Below are 25379 nucleotides of genomic sequence, written 5' to 3'. Positions count from 1 at the left end.
AACTAAAAAGCCGTACCTGATTGTGTTGGTTCTGTTCTGCCATAGCTTTCTCCTTTGCCTGCCGTTTACACTTATAGCGATGGTTCTGAAACCATATTTTAACCTGAAACAAAAATATAAATACTTATACAATTACTAAGATTACAATTATTAAAACTTTAACAATAAAATCGAGAGACAAATCGTGTTTATAATAAAATATTAACGAAACCTAATCTACTATTATTGAAAAAGGCTAATAAAGATTTTAGAAGTCACCGGCGATGTCAAGAGAAGCTCTTTAATTATTGTGGAAACGCGCTCTCAAGCTCAGCGGTGCCAACACTCAGCTAAACATAAAAGAAAATGGCGCGCGTCGCAAACACATTGCTTGGTGAATACTGTCCGAAAAGGTTTTCATTTAAACAGTTTTATATAGACATTTTAAATAGAAACTATAAATAGAGTGTTAATGAAGAAGTTGTGCTACTAATTTTTATGTTATGTTAGTTCTTTATTAAAAACGAGGCACATTTTAAGCACCTCAACTTCGTTAAAAAATATTAGAAATATTTTTAAATGGAAGACTGGCGTTAAATTCTGTCTTATTTAGAAGATAGGTTTCGTTTAAGTGATTCTATGGTATTCATTTACTAATCCAAAGGTCGAGTGATCATAATGCGAGTAATATGAGATATAAGTTTTGTTTCTAGATGTGATTTAAAATGTAAGAGACGCGTTAACTCCATCTCCATTTGGCGAATGTCAACACGAGTAAGCCTCTGGCCGCGTCTGACCTCTGAAATTAGCGCTAGTGCAGCGGAGTGCATACTACAGCACTGTCAACACTCCATCTTAATGACGAAAGAATAAACACCCCGTGTTTGTCCCAAGCGGGCAGCCTTTGTCTACGCGCACTCGAAACGCAGCAAAATATACTTTATTTATTATTTATACAATCCTGTGTTTGCCCTTCGAAATGGATGTGTGTACGCTTTCGTTCCGTTACAAATCCGCCATTTTGTCTGATACAACCGTTATCACAATAAATAGGTGTGTTATTTTATATCATCTGTTTACATTGGCTATGGGAAATGTTGCCTGCGATGACATGCGCTTTTTGTCTATGGTGTTGGCTAGATATATAGGGCTAGGCGAGAGTTAATGAACGGGTCCCGGCGGCGCGTCGCTTATTGCACTCCGGCGAGGCTCGGACGCTCTCTCGTCGAGTACTTTCTTTTCAATCTTCTTGTGCATAATGCTCCGTGTTTCTTTCTACGCACTCTTCACCCGAGCACCATTCAATTATTTGTTTTAGTTCTAAATGACTGTTGTTTAGTTTATCTACTGAGATTTGTATCGACATCCACTTGACTATTAACCGTCATGTTTTATATGGTTTCACTTAGAAACTACCGAAACTTCTCATAGTTTCTGAAGTGTATACGAACACGACTGCTATTTTCAATTTTTTTTGTAGTGTAACATAACTGTTTTGTAGTTTCTATTTATATTTTATTTATTCATTTAACAACATGTACATATACTTAAAATATACAAGAAAACTTGACTTCGTAAACACATGCACAACAATTATATTAGAACATAAACATTTAAAACAATTAACAAGGAAATCTTCATTGCTCAATACGAGACTTGGACTTAATTTGACTTGATGGACTAGGTATAGGTATATATCTTATAATATATCTTAGGTATTTATTTACGTAAATGGTTACATTATTTAGCAAAATGCCTCCAAGGGAAGAAAGTATTTTTAATTCATCAATAATCTATTCGTTTGCTTTCACGGATATAACAATGAAATTTTCTAATTCAAAACAAAAACTTAAACAAAATGGCGGCCACCCAACCAGCTACATATAACTTGACAGGATATGTCAAATTTGGCGCCGTTATTGAAACACCACGAATGATTAGTAAACATTGTTCGTATTTCTTCTCACAGTAATACGTGATTTATATCGTATACGGAAAGTTTAAAGTGTCTTGTATTTGAGTGAAACGCGTAGGTGTTCCGTTCCTGCGAATGATGACTTGCAATAATGAAGCCACAATTATTTTAATAAAGATGCTCTCATATTTGTTTAGCTCTTCATTTGTTGCAGGGATTTTTGAGGTTTTTGTTACGTGGCTCTGTTGACAGATGACGTCAAACAATTACGTTATCATTAAGGAAAAACAACCAGATTTACGTTTAAATTACGTAAATCTGGTTTTTTCCTGGAAATAGCTGCGAATAAGTAGTTACGACATTTGAAATAATTTCCTATTTAGATTATGAATTTTGGTTTAAAAGTCTAGTAAGTAATAATAATAATAAATCGTTGATTTGCAAAGAAAGTACTAAATATAGGTACGGAAAAGTCATATTAATTGTTATTATATAATATAACAATAAGAACAGTTAATTTATTTATAAATGTCAAATCTTATTGTCTTAATACTCTTCCATTAATCACCTTCCTACCTTTCACTTAAGCTAGAATTTTATACAAAACTAGCTATGCCACTCGCAAAGATACCAATTTTGTGGTAGGGGAAAGTCGAACTATAATTTATTTTTTATTTTATTTTTATGGCATTATTTTTGTAGATATATGTTCTATAATACTGTACAACATTTTTTTGTTCTATCATTAATAGTTTTACAGCGCACAAGATGACAGTTTTTTATGAATAATTGTGTCACACCGTGGGTTTTATTATTACATTTTTAGGGATCCCTATTTTTTTTAATTCAGTAGTTTTTGTGTCATAACATTACAAACATATATACAAAAACACAAATGCTTCCTCTTTATAACATAGGAACTCTTCATTTCTTTGTAATAATAATCATGAAATTATAATCTATTAACAATCATAGATGATTTAGCGAATCTACAATATTCTGACAGCTGATTTGTGAGTTGTCAGTTCACAGTGACGTTATTAAAAGATGCATTGTGTTTGGCGCTAAATAAACAGACTGTCCAACGTTCAAAACCTTCATTGGAACTTTATCTAAATAAATATTTGCTTTACGGTTTAAAACCTTCATGAATTGTGGTAGAACCTAGGAGATATAATGTGACAATATATTGAAAGTTGTTTTTGCAGTTGTTTAAATTGTGGTACAGATTATGGTTAGAAATCATAATGTGACGGCATTGTGATCTGTTTGGTCGCTTATTGCGCTTTCGGAAAGCAAATCAATATCAATCGTAGTATAATCAATAGTAGGTACAACAAGCTCTGGCAGCTGGAAAAGCTCTGGAACATGTGAAATTTAAATGCTCCACATAATTATTTAATCATATACGTAGGTATCTCAGACCTTCAGGAAAAAGAAACGTGGGAAGATCACAAAAACGATGGGCTGACGACGTAGTTTATATTTTGGGAATATATAGATAGAAGCTAAGAACAAAACGAAGTGGAACGTTCACGAGGAAACCTTTGCAACGCAGAACACGAATGGAAATTACAGCCATAGACTAAGAGTATAAAAAACAAAACTAACACTCAATTGATATGTCATTTTAAGTATGACATTAAAGTCGCTTTTTTATCACGCATTATTATAAGTAGGTATCAATATATTATACACTAACGTAGGTATATTTGTCTTATAATTATAGTAGGCCGAGTTCATAAAGTATCCAAAAACCCGCCCACATCCTCCCCTGAGCGTCAACCGTGAACACCCGACATTTACATAGCCATTCACGATATTAATATTTAACTAAACAAACTGATTAAACCGATATAAACACGACGTAATAACCTTTTTATTAAACTAATATTTGTTTTGCTTAAGGGAGATTAATTTCGATGATAAATTTTGTTATTCTGTTTTCCCTTGAGATCCCTTGTGTTCACAACCCGTAAAATAGACACGTTTTAGCGTTTGTTTCTTCTGTAGCTTTGTAAAAGTTTAATCTTTAATTAAAAAGTTAGTTTCAAATCATTTTCTGTTTTATAAAGTAAAAAGTTTGCTAATATTTAATTTAAAATGTGTTTCATTACCTAAATTGGAGAGATTTGTTCGTTATATTTAAATTTCAAAATGTCTGACTGATGCCGATAGTTTAGCCAGCTGTCAAATTAATCAATCATACTCCACACATAACAGAACGTAACCTATACGATTAAATCTCCGGAGACAAAGCAGCAATGGATTGAATAAACAAATTCAGCCCTAATGTTGTTGAAATCTATGCCATGCCTATCTTTGGCGAATAATTTTATACATTACATAATTTTTTAGCTCGCATAAAGAGTTATACTGTATCCCTATTTAAAACTACAATAGTAACGTGATTATTTCTTAATACCCAACTATATTAAAATCTATCTTTGAACGCTTATCATGCCTGGTCGTAGCTTTGCACCTGTGCACCAATAGACTTTCTATGTGTGCATTTAACGTTGTCGCACCATATATCACCTATTTTTAAATGATATGGAAATTATAGCTATGTTAAGACACAGGGAGGCTTTCAAGCCCCCTTAGAATGTTTATTTCATTTTTTAAATGGACCAAATGAATCTCATACATATATGTATATGAAAATACATATATTAAATAAATACATATATACTTAATATATTAAATTCTATCATTAATTTCACAGAAAGACATAACCATATCATTAAAAAAACTAATAATAAATAGAGTTTTTTTTACATGTAAGAAGTATCAATATTTAATTCTCTGTAAAATTGCCGAAAACGCAATAGAATAATTACTTATTCAATACCATAACTCAACCACAGATTATTAATACATTGTGTCTATGACCGCATTTTTTTACCATCAAAGAGGACTATTACGACTATTATTATAAAAATACAATAGACTCAGGTGCATTATCCTTTAATTTGGCACTATCCTATTGGTATTGCGCTATTGTAATGGTTTCAGTTGCAGTTATTACTCAATATTTTATGCTTTAAAATTAAAATATTAACTAATAATACATTTCTAGTTAATATTTTAATCTAGTTAGGTTGTAAATATGAGATTTTTTAAATATAAACACTGCTTTATAAGAACATATCTATTTTACTTTTATTATAGAACTACCTTGAAGAGCTCTCTGTTGTGGAACGTCATATGGGTGGTATTTCGTATTATGCCCCGACGTCCGGCGATGAAACTCAGCTGCGGGTATACCAACAACTTCTCTGAACACTATCCGTTGTTAGTGCGGTAGAAGATGCAGAGTGACCCCACATCGCAACTCTGAGGGTTCAAACCGGCAAGGGATTGGTTGTCGAGGATTCAAACTGGGGAGCTCCCAGCCAGAAGTAAAAGATGTACTCCATGTGGGCCTGAATTTATATTTATACAGTTGCAACGTCTACGTTTACATCTGATGCTATTTTTGTTAATTAAATCTATTAAATTTAAAAACCAACGTTTGAAGATTCATTGATTGCATGAGTGAATGTGTTCCAATTTTAAAAGCATGATACCATAAACAATTTTGCTTTTTATAAAAGCAGATGATTTTGCGGCCAGCCTTTGACAGGAAGTGTATTGAAATCCCACGCAGATTAAAAAAAATCAAGTGGAATTATTGGAAAATTATAGGGCTATTATGGGATGATCCGTAAGGCTTTGTTGAATGGACTTACGGGTAATTATTACGCAATGCGAACTGTCAATATTTGTTTGTGAGTACCTGTAATGGTTTGAAATGCCGCCGCCGTGAATAATACAGTGCGTAATTTTTATTATTTTATATTCGTTAATATATTACTCGTATTATTTGAGGCTATTTGATTCGTTTAGACCTATATTCCGATATATATCTTAAGAAAAAGTAGGTAAAAAAAACTTGATTTATTATTTGTATTGTATTCCTTCTTCTTTAATAAAGTGGAGAAGATTCTGGTGCCACTTTAATATTAAAGGTTGGCTGTTATAACTTGAATTGCCAGGTGTCTTGCTAGTTTAAGAAGTTCCTCGGCGGATGTGAAGCCGGTCCATACATGATCAACATTTTGACACACACCGTCAACTGCTTTGATCCTAGGCGTCCCGGTTTCCTAGCGATGGTTTCCTTCTCCGTACGTTCTGCAATCACGACTTCTTCCTTCTACCAGTCCGTTTCTTGCCTTGAATTTTGCCCATCACTAAAAGAAAGTATTCTATTCCGGATAGCTACATCTAAATCTCACAAATAGTTTCCACAATCTAATTTCAATCCTAAATTTCAAATATTGCAACATTAAGCTATATAAAATAGCAACACAATTCGCAATAAGCGCGGACCGCATCGTATTTGACGTGCAAACACGGGGCAGCGCTCTGTTATTTAACTTAAGTAAATTTCGATGTACCAGCACCTCCCCCCACTCCCCCCAATGCCCCCTAACCGGTTGTTGACTCCCGGGAGTTCTATTTCGCGTTTTGATTTGTTCCTTTTAAGATAATTGTCGGGTTCGGGATTGAATTTGTTTTAGACGAATATTAGGTTTATTTTTTTTACTGGTGTACTTAATAATTTATCTCTCTGTTTAGTTTAGAGCTAGTACTTGTTATCATCTATCTATAAATACATCTATATTTTAATCAACCTCATGCGCTAACTATAAACACCAATAATGGGATTAACAAAATCAATCCTGTAGAAATACAACTGTAAAAGCATGTAATTACTTTTTGCAAATTTATATGTCGCTAATAAAAAATCTCTTGCAGGCAACTGATCGAGTTACTTTATATTATGTCAGTTATATGTATATTATATCTATACATATAATGTACTAGTTATGTTAAGTTTCACACCATTTAAGTTAAAGCGTAATCGACATTTGATATTGTTATCTAATATTTTATAACAATACCGAAAAAAAATTTAGATAAAGACCTCCGTCGTGGATTCCTCCCATTGTCTATGGTCACGAATATACGCTGTGCCGGATGCGACGCATGCGGGCTTAATGGCGGGAATGAAATAATGGAAGCAAGTTGAAACAATGAACTGTATCAGCAGTTGTTCATTCATTTATGTAAGGGAGACATACCAATGTTAATCGTGTGCCATTTTAAGTTTTATCATAAAAAGTTTAGTGTGGAATTGGTTCTTTGTCAAGGTTGCTGAAAGATATTGGCACATTCCTTAAAGTATTAAGAATTCATGCAACACGTGTAGTTTTTTTTATCGTATTTACTAACTAATGTTTAATATACATATATATTTTAATAGCTTTGCTTTGTTCAGTTCAACTGAATTTATCGACTCAATTTGATGCAAACAGTTTTCGACTTTCTACATACACTACTATAACGGTATCTTGCCTAAACCCCCTAATGTATTTTTTCTTGCAGAGATCGCCACTCTTTTTATTTAATTATTATACTCGTACTGAATTTCTGATAATACTATATCGTTTTAACAAAATTCCAAAGCTAACAATAGGCAGTTTTTTTCGTACCAATTGCTCAGCCAATCTTGGTTAATAAAATGCGCGGACACTGACATCAAGTGTTCTTATTTTTTGTTTCCGTTTTAAGATCGCTCTTCATTACTTAATGGATGGTAAGGGTATTATTCTTATACAATTTATATATAGAACATAAAACAATTTATCAAGTACATCATAGAAGATATAAAAGGCACAACAATAGTGTCCAGGTTAGTATTTTTTTACAGAATAGGCCAAATCAGCCCACGGTATGTCATATCAGCCCATGGACACTCGTTTTAATGGATGTATTAGCTTTACCTTGGCCTTTAAGGGAGATGTATGCTCTTTTGCTCCACTTGGAGATCGAATCTCTCAGAATCCACCGAGAGTTGATTCCGCAGTTCGCTAGTTCAGAAAATAAATATATCTTTTGAAACGGACCGCGATTCCAGCCATCAACGTGAGCTTTACTTCTCGTACTAGTTTCCCTCAAATACTGAGAGAGAATTCATTGCCCGCATGAAGGGAAACTCTATTGAAGTGACAACTTCAGATACGGAAGATGATAGTACTAGCTTCCTCAGATATAAAAATATTACTATAAAGCTTTTGTATTTAAACAACGAGAAATTCGGGAAAAATCAATACAAAATGTTTTAGCAACATAGCACAGGTATTTTTGTTAGTTAAAAAACTAGTATTAAAGTTATTCCGTAATTATATATTGGGAATAAGGGTTAGATATCAACGTTTGTGCAGAGAATGGGTACGGTCATTGAATGTCAGTGACAGCTTCAAGGGTCAGATGACCAGTTAAGCAGTGGTGATAGATACTAATATATGCTAATCACTCCCAAATTATGCAATAGGGTCATCAGCTATATAAATTATCCGAACTGGAGTTAAAAACTTGAATTTTCATTTGTTTTCATTCAATATTTGAAACTGAAAGTATTCTTGTACAACAACGTGGCATTTATTGTCTCTCTTTAGTCAGTAGCTCATGTCTGAGCATCGTGGTAAGCAAGGAAACTTCATCAGATCCGTTCATCTGGTTGGTCAACGACCACGTAATCTTTTACGTACCACATAGCCTTCTGTCCTTCCACGATCAGTTTCTTTCTCAATCAGTTACTCTTTCTACACCAAGTAAATACATTAATATGTCGTCAGATAGAAGAGACTAGCTTGTCATGAAACAGGGAATTCTAGTGGGCGCTGGTGCACAGTCTCTTCTAACTATACATCCTTTTTTAATATGTATAGTAAAGTTTATTTTCTTTCTTATTTATTTAAATGTAATGATGTATGTAAACATTATAAATCTATGTATTCCTTTAATGAAAAAAAATCATACAATGTTCTCTATATGTGGTAAACTTAATTGAATGTATTCTTTATTAATTAGATGATCAAGTCACTAATTATCCGTTACATTGACCTAATTAATTGCAATCACAACAGCTAAGTAACTACCTAATTAATATGACAAAGCGATAATCGTAATTATCTGTGAAATTAACGCACCCCACGCGCCCATTGTCAACGTCATTTGACGTTTGTTTTGGCGCGAATTCGTTTCGTAAATGGTGTTGACATCCTCAAAATGGAGATTATTCATGGATGTTTGCGGCCTTTGTTGGGGTTAGGCGGCGTTTATGAAATTTATATTGACACGGCAGAGATTATTGAGTCTTTGTTATGAAGGATTTGAATTTTGGTCGTACGATGTGGGAGCGCGGGGCGCGTGGCTGTGACAGATATTAATAATGGTAGCGAGACTGGCAAGGATTAAGTATTAGTTGTTTTTCACAGATTATATGTGTGTCGGAAAATTATTAAATATTTGTTCACTAGCGTAAATAATCTTGCATTTGATCAGCGATAGTTTAACGGAACTTCAAAAATGTGTAAAATATATGTTAATAAGATTGTTGATAATATGTGTTAAACCAAAAGAACATTTTCCTAATTTTTGTGTAATCATTTATTATTTATTTATTTTAGAAATACACAGATTATCTTATATATAATAGTTTTACTTTGACGTGAAATTATTAATGAAAATGAATCTCTAGAAGAGGTTGTTACATACATATGTCTTTATTTAATATTAACTTTCTATAACATAAAACATTTGTTACTCAATTACAAACCCAATGTTAAAAAAATCAAAGGGATTAATACACGACTGAATATTATATACACGATATGTATTACAAATTTCAAAGGATCGGCTTCACTAATTTGAAGACAGCACTCGAGATTTTCAGACAAGGAAAAACAAATCAAAGAGACCCCCGATTTCGTGTCAGAGGTGAAGCGGAAACAAGATGCCAACTTTAACGAGCCAACCTGAACGCATCTTGCCAACATTCAAAACACAAAATTCAAGTGCCTAAACATTGGGATTTTGTATCAAAATGTTTTTATAATAGAAAACAAAGTCAAAGCATAAGTCTAATCAAAATAATTAATTTCATTGACAGAGAAATTCTGGTGTCTTTTTTTACAAAAAAAGAGGATGCCGAGAAATTAAAGAGATAAGGAGAAAGATTGGAAAAAAGTAGCGAAGATGAGAAACAAATGGACGAGTTTGGAGGCATTCACTCCGTCGGCGATCATGGACTTAATATTAAACATAAGCATAATGTACCTAATCCTTATAGATTAAAATACAAGCAATTATTTTGTTTATGGAACTCAAATCATTTATTTCAATTTAGCCTATAAAAGCAAAAAAAAATTAAGTAAATATTATTTTAATTTAAAAAAAAAATCAGAAGCACTACAAGCTTTTATGAGTCTGGGCAGAGTTCTGTATCTGTCAACTGATCAACCGGAGCTGTCACTTTTTACGTCATGGACGTTTTTTTTAAAGCCGGTTTCCTCACGATGTGTTAAACTCACCATTCGAGCGAATATTAAATGCGCGCATAGATAGTCCATTGGTGTACAGCCGGGGATCGAACCTTCAACCTGAGGGATGAGAGTCGCATGCTGAAGCCACTAGGCCATAATCTATATTACTTTTAGAAAAAATGTATTATTTGATAAATGATTATTTGCGTAAGACAATAGTTAATTTAAAAAAAAATCCTTTAGGGCAAATTTGCGTGCTATTGTGTGTGGCAGAATATGAGAACTAACGATTGTACCACCTTACACATCTTTGTACAATATTTTTTCAATAAATTATTATTATTATCTTAGTAGTTGGGAGCCATGATAACAAGCTACTATCACCTAATGTTCACACCTATACAAATCCTCCCCTTGTTCGGTACAACATGCCCCGGGCGCATCGCACCCCATCATCGTAATAACCGCACAACGATACCAACATTGAAATAACAGCCCCGAGGCACCATAGACATGTTTTATCGGTGTTTTGTGTCTGTAATTGGATCGGAGCCCGGGGGCAATGTCAAACCGTTTGTAATTTGATTTATCTTGTGTCACCTACACATCCGTGACAACTTGTGATGCTATGGCTAATTAGGCGTTTAAGTGCTTCAAGTAACGAATGGATTTGATTGAATTTTTAAAGCTATATTAGATAAATGCAGCAACAATGTTGGAATAGTGGCTTAAGTGTGCGATATCATCACTGAGATCGTAGGTTCGATCCAAGACTGTACACCAATGGACTTTCTTTCCATGTGCGCACTTTTGCTCGAACGGTGAAGGAGAACATGGTGAGGAAACCGACTTGCCTTATACCCTAAAAGTTGACAGCGTGTGTCAGTCACAGGAGGCTGATCCCCTACTTGCCTATTAGATTTGATGATCATGAAGATCAGATAAAGAAGAAACAGAAGCACTTGTCAGTTTAGGATTAAAAATCTTTATTATTGAAATTTGGTAGGTAACAATTTGAAAACCTTTAATATTCTAGAATTAATAAGGGTTAAAACAAAAAATATAATACATATTATACATAATGTTTTATGACGGAGTTTCATATAAAATAATTCGTTAAAATTTTCGTCGTTATACTTTCTAACAATTATCCTAAACGTTATCGAACCGTAGATGACGCTAAATTATGTAACGGATCACGAGAAATGGTCAATAGTACTTGTGGTTAAAAATAAATTATTATTGTCTCAGATAGATAGATTGTCTTTGTATTACCGGATTAAGTATTATGATAATCTTTAATATTAATGAGCAATTCAGTTTGCCACTAGGCTTGAGCATGCATTGAACCCAAAGGTCGCCCCTTCGAATCAACCTCTACTCCAATGAAGTCTTCAATGTGGGTATAACACTCGCTCCTGAACCTGACATGTCTTAAATCCAAAAACAAAAGCTGTACTAAGGCCCATTAAGAAAATGATAGGTTTTGATTGATTACACTAATTAAACTTGTGTACTCACCTGTGTGGGTGTGAGGTGTATTAGTGATGCAAGGTGTTCCCTCTCAGGGGCTGACAGGTACTTCTGCTGCTTAAACCGCCTTTCCAATTCATACACCTAAACAATAGAAATGTTCATTGATTGGCGATCAATATACTTTTATTCTCCACTTTCAATACTAAAGTATTATGGACGAAAAAAAATAATTCCCGATAAGATATTTAACTTGAACACAAAATAAATACATTACGAAGTAATGTAAGTAATAATGTAAAGTTATAGTAATGTAAAGTTGCAGATAAACTCAATCTAAAAGGACGCAACAGACGTCCTGCAATTCAAACTGGGAATCGAACCCAGACCGTTTGGTTACGCACCAAGAACTATACCAGTTAAGCTATCCGGACTAATATAACACGCACAAATCAACTTGGCACCTAATTTGGCGATAATGACACTTGGCTTGGTGGACATGCAATCTGCATGTAATACCTGAAAAACCAGCTGTTTATTTGCCGTATGTATATATAACCTAGATACCGATTGAAGCGCCGTCTGCTGGCTTTGTGAAAACTAAACCATGCACAAACAAAAAAAATCATTCAAATCGGTCCAGCTGTTTAAGAGGAGTTCAGTGGCATACACTTACTTGTGGCTCTTGCTAATATTACTTATTATTATTATTAACACAAATTGAATGGTATCATTATTTAGTATAAATTCAGAAGTCGTTATTAATTATTTTTCCTAATTTTTTACTATTTTTCCATTTATTTCAATGTTATTCATCATTAAGCTTTATAAAACAATAATGATTGTAAACTAAATTTATTTAACTGCGCTTCTGACATATTCGTTTGAATTACAAAATTAAAAGGTAGGAGTGTCTAATAAAGATAATCTCCCTACCAAATAGATATTTTGTAGGTGGCAACGTCCCCCAGTGCGGGAACATTCAGGAAAGAGAATTAATTACACCAAATACTGTATATCATAGTATATCTAGTGGGGCGTGGCTGAGGGGTGGGAAAATTAAACCAAACCGGATGGTAACACTGATTATTAAATTGGATATTAACTGTAGATTACATTTCAGTTATGTATATCGGTATTTTTCTGTTAATAAGTCAGAAATTAGGTCTTAAAATTTGTTTCACACATTTCTACATCGATTACTTTGTCGTTGTTAAGGCAATTTATTTACTGAATCGATACAAATATTTTTCTCAGGAATGCCAGCGAGATTACACGCTTCTAACGAAGAAACTAGAAATAAACTTCAATTACATTTAATTTGATCTTTGTTTTCCTAAACCTTGAAAAAGTCTTGATATTATTTATTATGTGAACTATAAACAAATGACAGTTTACTTCCACTCATTATTTTCACTCAGTAACAGAGTCTAGTCTATAAAAGTTAATATGCCTACCATAGGGCTGGTACTCGACGCATCTCGCCCCCAAAAGCCATTAACTGCATGATTATGACCGAAACAAATTATTTGTTACGACTTTTATGGCTATTATGGGTATTTTACGAATATGATAACTGAATATTTAGACTATATCAGTGTTTTTTCAGCGAAAGACCGTCTATCTGGCTCCTGTACTTAAATTTAAAAGAATTTATGTAAATTCTGACATAATTTTTGTGTATTATTGCCAATATTTGTTACATTTACTAGTACATAATTAACAAGTGTTTCTATTAAATTACAACGTTGCCTTTTGACATGCAATTTTCCTTATTTCTACTATTATTTTACAATTATAAGCTTAACCAATTTATTTAATACATCGATATATGTATGTCTATCTTGTTATTCATGGCATCTTAATGATTATTAAGTTCGTTACTACCACGGACGGACCAGATCATTTTCTTGCTTATTCCTTGAACCCTGTGGAAGGTTTTTATAGAGAGGAAAAAAGCCGAAGTGAAAAAAATATATATTAAAGCGAAACGAAGTAAGTGGGAGCAGCTTGTGATTAATACACGTGTACGGAGACGTCATTTGACAAAAAACCAAGCATCTGATAATTTATCATTATCGGAATAAAGTGCATTGCTGGTTATTCTAAGCCAGGGCCTCTGATTATTATTATTGGCACACAAGGAAAATGATTAACATTGTCACTATTTCTATTAATTTTATTATTTCTTATCTAATCTGACTTGACCTCTTTTGACTACTCTTTTCTCAAAAATCATAGAAAAAATCTCACCTGTGCTTGTGTAAAGAGCACCCTTCTTTTTCTCCTCTGGGCAAGAGGAAACTGCATTGGCTTAGCGTCGGGTCCCGCGCAGGCAGCAAGCCCGCCCATATTGTTCACATGTCCCATACCTCCCCCAGTCGACGTCATCAGCCTGGAAACTAAAGCAGCCGCTCAGGTACGCTTACATTTAACTTACCTCTGATTCAGTAAAAGGCGTAACAATTTTGTTTTTATACTTTTTCTACTTTTGTTAGAAAACTAATTAGTACTCACAAGCTTTAACAGACTTTTTAATTTTCATAATGAAAAGAGAGATATTGAGAGATTTTTTTATTTTGTTCTTTTCTGTTTCGTTCTTCTTCTACACAGATACAAAATATTATGTAGTTTTTCTCTAATTCTAAAAATCATTCTCTAAGGAGAGGCGTCTTTGTAAGAAAATGAAAAACTTATTGTAGAAATAGCTAAAATACGAATCATAATTGACCGTTTGAAACAACTACCGTTCTCTGAAAGATTTGCCGATATTTTAAAGACTTTCGTCCCGACGGAAGCCAAACGACTAGATAAATAAATATAATGAAGCTGTATATTATATGTAACACACATGTTTTTTGTCTTAGGCAAGCAGATTTTCCTCACGATGTTTTCCTTCACAGTTCGAACCAATGTTAAATGCGCTCATAGACAGAAATCCCATTGGTGTACAGCTGGGGATCAAACCTACGACCTCAGGGTGATGATGAGAAGCCTAACGCTGAAGCCACTAAGCCAAAACTGCTCATCGTAGCTCAACCGAGTACATATTCCCGCTAAAGTGACGCAAAAAGAATTTTATTTAATTACGCTCAGAATTTTATACCTTTAGAAAAAAATACAGCATAATTAAATGCTATCCTAGTCATTGGAAAATAAAAAAAAATAATTAACATCTCCTTACTCTGGCAACATTTAAATGCAGCCAGCGGTACGTACCATTTTTTATAATGACACTACACCGTTTCCGCTATTTCCGTGATTCTTAATGAAATTTGTACGTGCACGTATTATTTCAATGTTCACGTACAAAAAAAAAGGCACATTTGAATAATATTATGGGAACGCGGATAAGTAATAATTAATTTGTACAGAAGTTACTTGGCGATTTTGATTTAATCTAATAAAGTGAAAATTGTACTAGACCTCTTCGGAGTTTCTGCTTTATTGATTGTTTCTTAATGAGAGACAAATTTCTGACACAACATTTATGACCTTTCAATTCAAATCAATCAAAAGATTAATTTAAGAAACTATTTCGTGCATTGCATTTTATAATATTCCATAACGTCATCACAACGTTCAGTTGCGTTCGGGTATTTGCGTTAACACCTATGGATACTCGGACTACCAAGTCGCAAGTGTGCTGCCAGCCTTTTAAGAATGTTTGTGACTGACTCAGGTCGTCGATATATGAGTCTCGACAAGACATTCTCTTAACATCTTTTCTCCGTAACAAGTGCAACGTAGCGGACATAGAAAGAAGAGCCGATTGGGCACAGACGGGGTTTGAACGCACGACCAAAGGTGGACAATCATTTAAAAATATGTAGAAAATTATATATTTTGCGATTTGCATATGGTTTTATATTAAGATCTAATATAAAAGAGTTTTAGAACGACAGTATTGTTTCTCAAGCAAGACAAAACCTGAAATTCCAAATAAGCATGTGCATATTTGCCATACGGATCTAATATTATTTTATTGTAACGTCGAAACCCGCACGGCAGCAATATTCCACACATTATGCTCCGTCGGATCCAGCGTTCATTCTATTTACACAACACTCAACCATCGAAAAGGGTCTTTTCAATAAAATATAACTCCATTCTTCCTTACGTCATTGTCCGACTGTTTTGATTCTATAGAATGTTATCTACATCAGTTTTTAGTCTGTGGAACTAAACGTCAATGAAGCGGCGGACATTTTGTTATCGTGAAATCTTTTTTAATAGCCATTTAATTGAATGAGCGGGAGCTTGCGTCTAATGATACGTGAACAGATGTTTACAAATATTTTAATTGGACATACGGCGTTTTGCGTTTTGCCTGCATTACATATAATTAGGTAGGTTAGAAGTTAGTAATCTCATCAAATATATGAAAAATATTTGTAAACTTTGAAATAATGTTGCCATATTTGGTATAAATGTTGGGTATTTGTAACATATAATCAAAGAGTCAATAATTTCTGAATTATATTATAAAATTAATAAAATTGTGCCATAATAAATGCTGAAACATGTAAAGCGTGTTTGTGAAAACTATATTTTCCATCAAATTTTCATGTACTGATAGTCGTATCAATTATTTAAGTTCCACGAGTTCTTTGAATATGGTTCAGAATTAAACAAATGTTTGGCAAACGAGCCTGCAGACATCCATTTTTAGCGGTTGCGTTGCCGGCCTTTAAGGGAGAGTATTTGTGACTTATTACGAGAAAACACTGCTATTATAGAAAGGCTACATACTGATGCTTTTCAATGATTATTACTTTCGTTGCTTTTTTAGAAAAACACAAAAGTACTACTTAGTATATAAATTTAAATTAATCAATTTTTGAAATTAAACTTCTTTTGGCGCATAATTTTTGAGGATTTTTGATGAAGAAAAGGGAGAGAGTGAGAAATGGAGATCGATAAAAAATTAACGCCATGTTTATATACGCCATAAAACCAATGTTGGTGTATTCTTTGGTAGTTACATATTAAAACATTAGATGGAAATTCTATCGCATAACATCTTGTGCAGTAAACGCAGATTTTTATTTATTTATATATTCATTAGTTATATAGTCACGTATACAGTGTGAATATAGATATACAAATACATGGAGTGATCATATACTGGTACATGATCATCTATTATGTTTAGTTAGTAATAATTAATTTACAAAGAAATTTCACTTCCGACATGTGTAATTTGTACGCACGCACTTTTTTCAATATTAGTGTTGTCTAACATTTATGGAATAAGTTAAAGCCTATGGATAGTATGACCCCGTGAAATAAAGATTAGAGATTACAATAACTAAATGTACGGAATTGTCGATGTTAAAGCGAAAAATTTATTATTATAAGGTAATTCGATGGTATGGCGAGGACAGTTGGGTCCGATCTTGTTTTCATAACAAATAGATCTGTAATTGAATTGGGGACGGACACTGACTCCCCAAAATTCATTCGGGCTTTCAAAATACTTCCGAGAATTTAGTGAATTGCTCGATATATCGTAAAGCTCTAAGTAAAATATTGATTTTTGTATGTGAGAGAAAACAATTCTTCAATATGTATCGCATTCAGCTGTCGTCACAATTTAATGACACCGAAGCTTTTCAGCTAATAATCTATGTTACCATATCTGCTATGCATTATTAATATAGTTCTTAGGAGCTGTAAAAGACTGGTAGCCATATTTATTTTTTAACGAAAAGCTAGAATTTTCCTTAACATTTCTTATTCTATTTTTTCAAAGAGCAATGTGCCAATTTGATCTGTGCGGTGGTATGTTTGAGCCCCGGCTGTGTATTACTGACTTTTTTGTATATGTGCGCATATAACATTCGCTCGAACGGAAAGCATCATGAGGAAACTGGCCTTGGACCCAAACAGTCGATGGTATGTACCAAGCACGGGGAGCCTATAAGCTACTTGCTTATTAGGTTGACAAATGATCATGAAACAGGTATCTGAGGCCTAGGCCTCAAAAGGTATTGGTTCCTTTTATCCAAATTTAACAATTGATTTAACATTTTGTGGTCGTCACATAAAGCTGTAGAATATTTAATATTGCTTACAAACATTAAATTAAGGTTATACCAAATGCTTAGTACCTTCCCATTTTGCAGACAAAACCGCGGGTGGACGTGGTAGCGAGTAATAGGGTATTAAATCTGGCACGCCCCGGGCGCCGGCCCCAAACTGACCAATTTCACGGCAATTGGTCACTGCAACTCATCAAACGCAGTTCAGGGTGTGACGAAGTCACCCCTCCGGGTAGATTTGATAATCTTTGTATAGCTTTACTGATTTTTAAGGTATAGAGGCTAAGTTAAAGAGAGATATTCTTAATTGTGTTTGGTAGTTCACTTTAAAATAGTGTCATTCAAACTCAAAATAACTTTATTCCTTTTACCAAGTATACTTATGAATGTCAACAGAAAAGATGTTAAATTGATTCTAAATTTACATTTAATACCAGTTCGCAAGTCAAGGGCGTAGAGCGGGCAAGTAAATCGCCAAGTTTAGAGTTTTACAAATTGTTTGAACTGGATGAAATCAATCCCAAGGATTAGGATCATTTAAATAATCGTCAAAGTTTTTAAATGTTTTATGGATTAATTTACGTTTTGAATTAATTCAGTGATAACTCTCTATTTTCGTTTGGGAGGTATTAGACATATTTTTCTTCCCATGATTTTTTTTACTATCTAATTCACATTTATTTATTTAAATGCCATAATCCCTCTTCTTTTAGAAATAAAGTAAAATTCTCTGGTCTTTATAACTATATGTTGCGCTCGTCTTATATGTGCTTTTTGGGATTTCTATCTCAGAGCTCATCCATCCTGCCCGACTCTTAAAAATCGTCTACATAAACATTTCTTAACCATATCCTACCCTGGTCAATAGTGACTTTTGTAATAATATCTTAAGTTGCATTGCAATGTAATTCATAAATCCGTGAGTATAGCTATATTTGGTTTTTAGTTCATATTATTATTTAGTTTTTATTATGTAAGATTTAGGTAATGCTTAATATTTATTTCTTTTTAGGTTACCTTACTAAGGTTAGCTGGAAGAAATCGCTTGTTAGCGATAAGGCCCATCCCTTACCGAAATACAAGCAAATAAATAATAAATATTTAAAGACGAATCTTCACTATTCTTATCATAGCATCAGGAATAACTTTATTAAAAAGTAAAAATCATTCTTAGAGTGGCGGTCTACGAAAAATCTTAAACTAGTTTCCTCAAAAAGACATCAACGAAATTAAAGCCATAAACGTAACTTCCTCAGACGTTTTGTGTGTTATTTAAATATTAAAATTGTTACATTATAAATAATCTTTTGTTTTTTTTACATTTTCTTTTATGATTTTCTATAAAACAAAAGGGCAGAAGACTCTTCTGATGTTAAGCGATAGCTTAGAAACTTAATACCAGCGTTTTGAGAATAGATACCTAGTACATCTGAGACAAGAGCCGACCATAATTAGTATATTAATAATGCAAATATTTATTATCTTATCCCTGTTAAAGATCGATTCTATTTATACAGTGATCACTTCATTTTATAAACAAATAAATACATCGGTAACATACTCCTTTTTGAGTCAGAAATAAGCAAAATATTTCAGTAAGAAATACAAGAACAAGTAATATATCGCTTGGTTTCCCCAATATTAGTATAAAGATTTCTAATATAGCCACTTGAACGTGATAAGTTTGACTCCCGGCGTCACGCGTGTATTGACCTATTGCTAATGGCTGTCGGAAACACGTCAGCTGTTTCAAATATCCTTTTGCAATATTCTAGTACGGAGTACGGACAGGATACAATCGAGTATAAGTACGAGGATATAAGCTTCAAATTTGAAATCAATAAAAAAACTGAGGTGCTACCTTCTTAGGCCTTAAATTTCTGTGTCTATTATATGATCTGTCTAATAGGCAAGTAAGTATGTCAAATACATATATGTAAAGAAAGTCTACTGGTGCACAGCCTGGGGTGGGACCTTTGACTTCAAGTTCAGCAGCTCCAAGTAAGATATAAAAATGAAACAGTTTTACAACCTGCGACACCAGGTCTCTAAAATAAGAAATGATCTTTCGAGATCTAATTGATATAAAAGAAATATATTTTATTTATACTTGTCCGTCTGAATTAAATTGCAGCGCACCAGAACCTCAAAAAATTCCATTCCAAATTTCGTATATTATTTCCTAGTCTATGTGAATAGTTCTAACATAACTACAGAAAACTTCATACGTAGCGGTTGAACAAAACAAATAAAATGGAAATTTGAAATTGATTTTTTTAAAGGTTTTTTAAGAAACATGTATTTTAATATTATTACATTACTGTCTATTAATATAATTTATTTAATAGATATAATACTATTTTTTAAGTATTATTGAGCAGACAATACTGCACAGATCTGTATCAATACATATTGCTACAGTTTTTTGAGTGGTAATGGTACAATTTATTAGTAATCAGATTTCTCAAAAACGGTCTACTAGAAAAACAGTTTTATTTATTAATTGAGGTGAATTTAAAATAAATAAATTTTTGTCCTTCATGCAATATTACTACAATTCACGACTTTAACAGGCTTCAATTTTGTTTTAAAAAATAATAAGCTCCTCGAATTTTTTTAATTTCATCAATTGTATACATTATAATTCTTTACTGACACATTGGAGAGCTAGCCTATAAAAATAACCAAATTCGCCCCCATAAAATGCATGTGACCCGCTGGGGGAGTGAAACACAATACAGCTATTATTTCCCAATGTTTGTGCACGCACAATTTGCCAGACACGTTCGAAATGGCAACATTATGCACATCATGGGGTTTATAATACGATTAGGAATGCACCGTATTTTACTAAATAAACACGCACTATGATGACATATATTTTGACAATTGTCACTAAAATCAATTGTTGATTTGATTTCTTTAATATTTACTTTAATAGTATTCGAATAATACTTATATTATACCCTAAAGTAGACAATCATATACCAAGGTACATGAAACAGATCACTAATGGACCAAGGGGAAGAAGATATATGTATAGAAGAAATAGAAGCGTTAGCAGATAGTGAATGGAGAAAGAAAGCCATGGACGAGGCCTATACCTGTGAAGGAATTACAATCAACGGTAGTGAAGGAAGCTAGGATATTAGAATAACAAGAAAAATATCTATAACAAATCAATATATAATTATGTAATGATTGGAAATTAAACGGGCTATTATAGTATATTATTGTAATTCAAGACCAAGAGACTCTGAAGTATCAAAATACATAATAGGTATCTTTATAATTCTACATAACTAAGCAACATTCTTGATTCCTAAATATACTTTGAAATGGAATGGTAAACATCGTCCCTAAAGATAAACTGCCCTCTGCGTGTGACGTGTCCACTCCACGCGCCTAACAACCTAACTATGCCACATTTATTCCCTCTAGCAATTTTAATTCGAGCCGGTGTGTATGACGGTTTGGTCACAGGTAGCTGGATTTTAACTTTATTTATTTTTATTGAACCAACTGGTTTTGAAATATTCCTATATATATATTCGTTGACTGGTAAAATATGGCGATTGTTATTGTATTTTCGATATTATACCTGTTTGTTTTTACATTAACAAATAACGAATTTTGAAAGAACAAGGTTTTAGGAATAAAATTCAGTTAATGTCACGGAGCTAATAATGTTCGGTTAAATTTATTTGTATTTTGTATTAAGAATTATGTCATAAAAATACACTCCTTAACACGTTTACGTAATTACAGCAATTCAGATTTCGATGTTGACATCCGATACAAGGATCGTTAGAGATATCGAGTGGAGAGCGTTGTATTTGTCTAACTATATTTCACATGCATCGCATTACATCTACCGGAGCCTTCGACTGCATCGACCTATGGTTATTTGCGGACGTGAGGCATCTTGTTTACTCAGCCAAGACTCTAGTGGTGGACAAACATAGGACGGATCGTTCGGAATTGCTTATTTTGTCTCTGCCTACACGACTCCCATAAACAGGTACTGAGCGTTCCGGCGTGCCACAGGGTAGCGCTCTCGGCCCTTAAACATTTAGTAGTGATAATTTTGTGTACGGTAAGAGCTTGTTTTTTTGTTAGCTCGAGCTAACCGTTTTAATCTTGGATGAGTGGCCAGTTGCGTGTTTGCTTTTTATCACCTTATTGTTCGTTCGAATGATACGAAGTGGGTGTTAATTTGTTGACTGACAATTTGCATACACGCTGCTGATAAACGATTTAAAACAAAACTGCGTGTTTATTCAGACACCTGTATTTTATTATCGTAGTGTTTTTTAGGTAAATAAATGACTAAATATTCAACGCTATAGCGCCATTGTTCATGTATGTCTACCTATTTTATAATCGACTATGAATATTCTTAAACGGGAGGTATTAAAATTTAGACCAAGAAACACAAATAAATGTACAGATTTTATTGGTTTTCCATTAATTGTAGATGCATGCTACATTTTTACGGTACTTCTTCCTATAAAAAGAACATTGGCAACATTTAGGCAAATACAAGTTGCAATCGAAATACTTAAAGCATACTTATATTACGTTTCACAAGGTAAGAACAAATATGCCTAATGACCCAACGAAAAGTTATGTCATCGAGCAAATAAGAATGTTTGCATTGCTGACGGTATTTTGATTAAACGCAAACAAATATTAAAATCACATTTAGCAATATTGAAATTGATTATAACAAATTCAGTAATGTAACATTTGTAAATAATTTTATGGGATGATTATAAAATAATTTGATTTGGCTGCCTGTAACGTAATCACAGAACTAATACATGTACAATGCTTCATAACTGAGAATGTTTAGTGCCGAACAAAACCTAGCTTTTATGAAATGCCTAACTTCGGAAATGGAGGTCAAGGCCCAGACCTCTAGGCCACAAGAATAGGGTAGAAGGAAGGCGTTGCATGCGGAGCGAACTAGTCTTCAATACGACTATAAATAAATTCTGGGTTAGCCCAGAAGAAAACCTGAATTCAGCAGTCGGTGAGATACTTTAAATTTGTTGTCATAAATTTATAACTATATTAAAACGTCTAATATATATACCACGATCAAAATATGGTCACATCATTAGAGAGGTGTCGTGAGCTAACATCATTTTTGATTATCAATTTAAATTTAAACTAAAATATGCTTTAATATTGAAATATAGTTGGGTCCTTATAGAACTATTTGCATAATAATTGTCCAAGTTCCGATATTTGCTTTGCATTGTCTAAATAAATTGTTCGCCATCTTGAATCAAGTGGTTACGAATAGTTTATTAGTTATTTAATGAGCAATTCAAGGGTATTGGTTTGGCTGTGTATCCAGTACTGGTAATAATTTAAAATTAATTAATTTTTTGTGCCCCACAGCTGGTGGTTTCTTTGCTCGATGAATAAGTATGCTGTTAGTATAAAAGGTTCAACACTTCAGGGACCAAACTTTTTAAATTTCTATTTATCATTTTTTAATATACTAAGTAGGTTAAGAATATTATATTAGCAATTTATTTATTTAGTGCAATAATACATATAATTACTTTATAATACATACAATATTGAAAAACAGTGGAATTTCTTTAAATAGTTTAAATATAAGTCGTGTATGTTATTATCCTGCTTTTATGTCAAATTTTGATAGCATTGATACCTGGATTTTAATCTTTTTGTGAAATGTAATATGCAACGAGAACTGCAGTGGATGACAATATGATACAAGTGCACCCAATTGAAAGGTTTAGTTACTATAGTTTTAGATTTGGCGTCAGCTTTTACATACTTAATAAATCATTTAATACTGTAATTTTTTCTCGTGAAATGTTGATGGAGTTTAGTTAGTTTTCAAAGCGTTTTCTACACGACATTATTTGTAAATTATTCGAAAGAAATCAAACGAATTGCACTTGTTATAACTAATTTTCATTTTTTTTTCAACACAATTTAACAGAAAAAGACTAGTTAAACCAGTGAAATCGTATTGACTTATTTCTTTGATTAAGCTCTATAGCAAGAGTTGACAATCACACTTTTTACATCACCTATTTGAATAATATACATAAACAAATCTTCCAAATAAATAGGTTTTATTATTAAGATAACATTTCTAAATTATTAACGAAAAAAATTACAAGTCAATTTCTCTAACAATTCTTTGACTTCGACTGCATGAATAATGGTTATAAATTAAATTCATCAGTATTAAATTAAATTAACTTTAGCTCTTTGGAGGTTCCGTTTTCCATACAAAACCTCAAGAGCGGGTTTTTAGGTTTTTTACCATTTAATAATAGGTCTCTGAACGAGTCTTTTCATAAGATAACAATCAGTTCTATTTGCGTATGATCTTATCAAATCTTGGAATAGCCTAGAAACAAAATATATAAAATGATGACAGAGCTCCCATTCAGAGTTACACAAGTTACCGTATCTGTTGAATAATCTAAGGTTACTAAGACACCGCACTGGTAGCCGAGCACGTACTCATTATTTTTTAATACTTAATGGTGTTTACCTGTCGACGGTAAGCTGCAATTTGATACATTTATGTTTTTAAAGTTATTGCTGTTCAAACTTGATTTTAACTTGCCTAAGTTTTAAGTAAAAATAAACCTCTGGCGCTACAACCCCTGTAGATACATGATCATTTGTCAATCTAACAGGCAAGGAGATGATCAGCCTCCTGTGCCTGACATACGCCTACTTTTTGGGTTTAAAGGCAAGCCGATTTCCTTGCGAGGTTAACCTTCACCGTTCAGGCGAATGATAAATGCGCACATAGATTACGAACTTACAATCCCAGGGTTGAGAATCACATGTTGAAGCCACTAGACCATAACTGTTGCTAAGTATTTTTTCTATGGTTCATTCATAATAAAAGTCCAGTACTTAAACAACCAATTTAGGATGGTCTCAGATTGCTCCCTTTCTTTCAAATCAAATCAAATCGAAAATCATTTATTCATATAGGTAACATAATGTACACTTATGAACGTCAAAATATACTTTAAACGATTCTAATTTTACATTTTCTGCCAGTTCTCAAATCAAGGGCGTAGAACGGAAGAGAAGAACTGGCAATAAACTCTAACCATTTTATTTCATAGACAGCCTTCTGTCTGACACAGTCTGATTACAGTCGAACCTTTGAGCCACTTGGCCAACGCTGTTTGTATGTTGAAGGAAAACATAATGAGAAGAACCTACATCCAAGTAAGTAATTGACATCTAACTAGCCAAAGAAAACTTTTTAAGGAAACAACGTTTTCGAACCCTTGAGTTCTTGATCGTTGATAAAATAGTTCGATTTTAATTTGACTAAACGTAATAAATGATGTTATTCTCTACAATAATTAATTAAATTAATATGCATGCCCATTTTATATAGCTAATTGTGCTGCAACTATTATAATTAATGAATCTGAATGAACGGTTTTTATTATTATTCCTAACCACTAATTTGATGGGCACAGAACTTTGTAAACCTTTTACCGTAATTTATTCCAGAATATACACATTATAATACTAATGCATGTTGCTTTAGTATACTTAAGATATGCGCGA

The 25379-nt window shown here is 33.1% G+C and overlaps 1 protein-coding gene across 1 annotated transcript in view; it reads right to left on the bottom strand.

The window, feature by feature from the left end:
• The window catches only part of LOC110994651 (thyroid transcription factor 1-like), a 32222-nt gene that overhangs the window by 2776 nt on the left and 4067 nt on the right, over positions 1–25379 (bottom strand). The window contains exons 3-5 of the mRNA XM_022261446.2: positions 13993–14141; positions 11788–11883; positions 17–103 (exon numbers count right to left, since the gene is read on the bottom strand). Coding sequence (XP_022117138.1) covers positions 17–103; positions 11788–11883; positions 13993–14141 — 332 coding nt within the window. The remainder of the gene's footprint in view (positions 1–16; positions 104–11787; positions 11884–13992; positions 14142–25379) is intronic.

The sequence above is a fragment of the Pieris rapae genome, chromosome 11 (genome assembly GCF_905147795.1).
Source record: "Pieris rapae chromosome 11, ilPieRapa1.1, whole genome shotgun sequence".
Lineage (NCBI taxonomy): Eukaryota > Metazoa > Arthropoda > Insecta > Lepidoptera > Pieridae > Pieris > Pieris rapae.
This window is presented reverse-complemented; position numbering and strand designations above follow the sequence as displayed.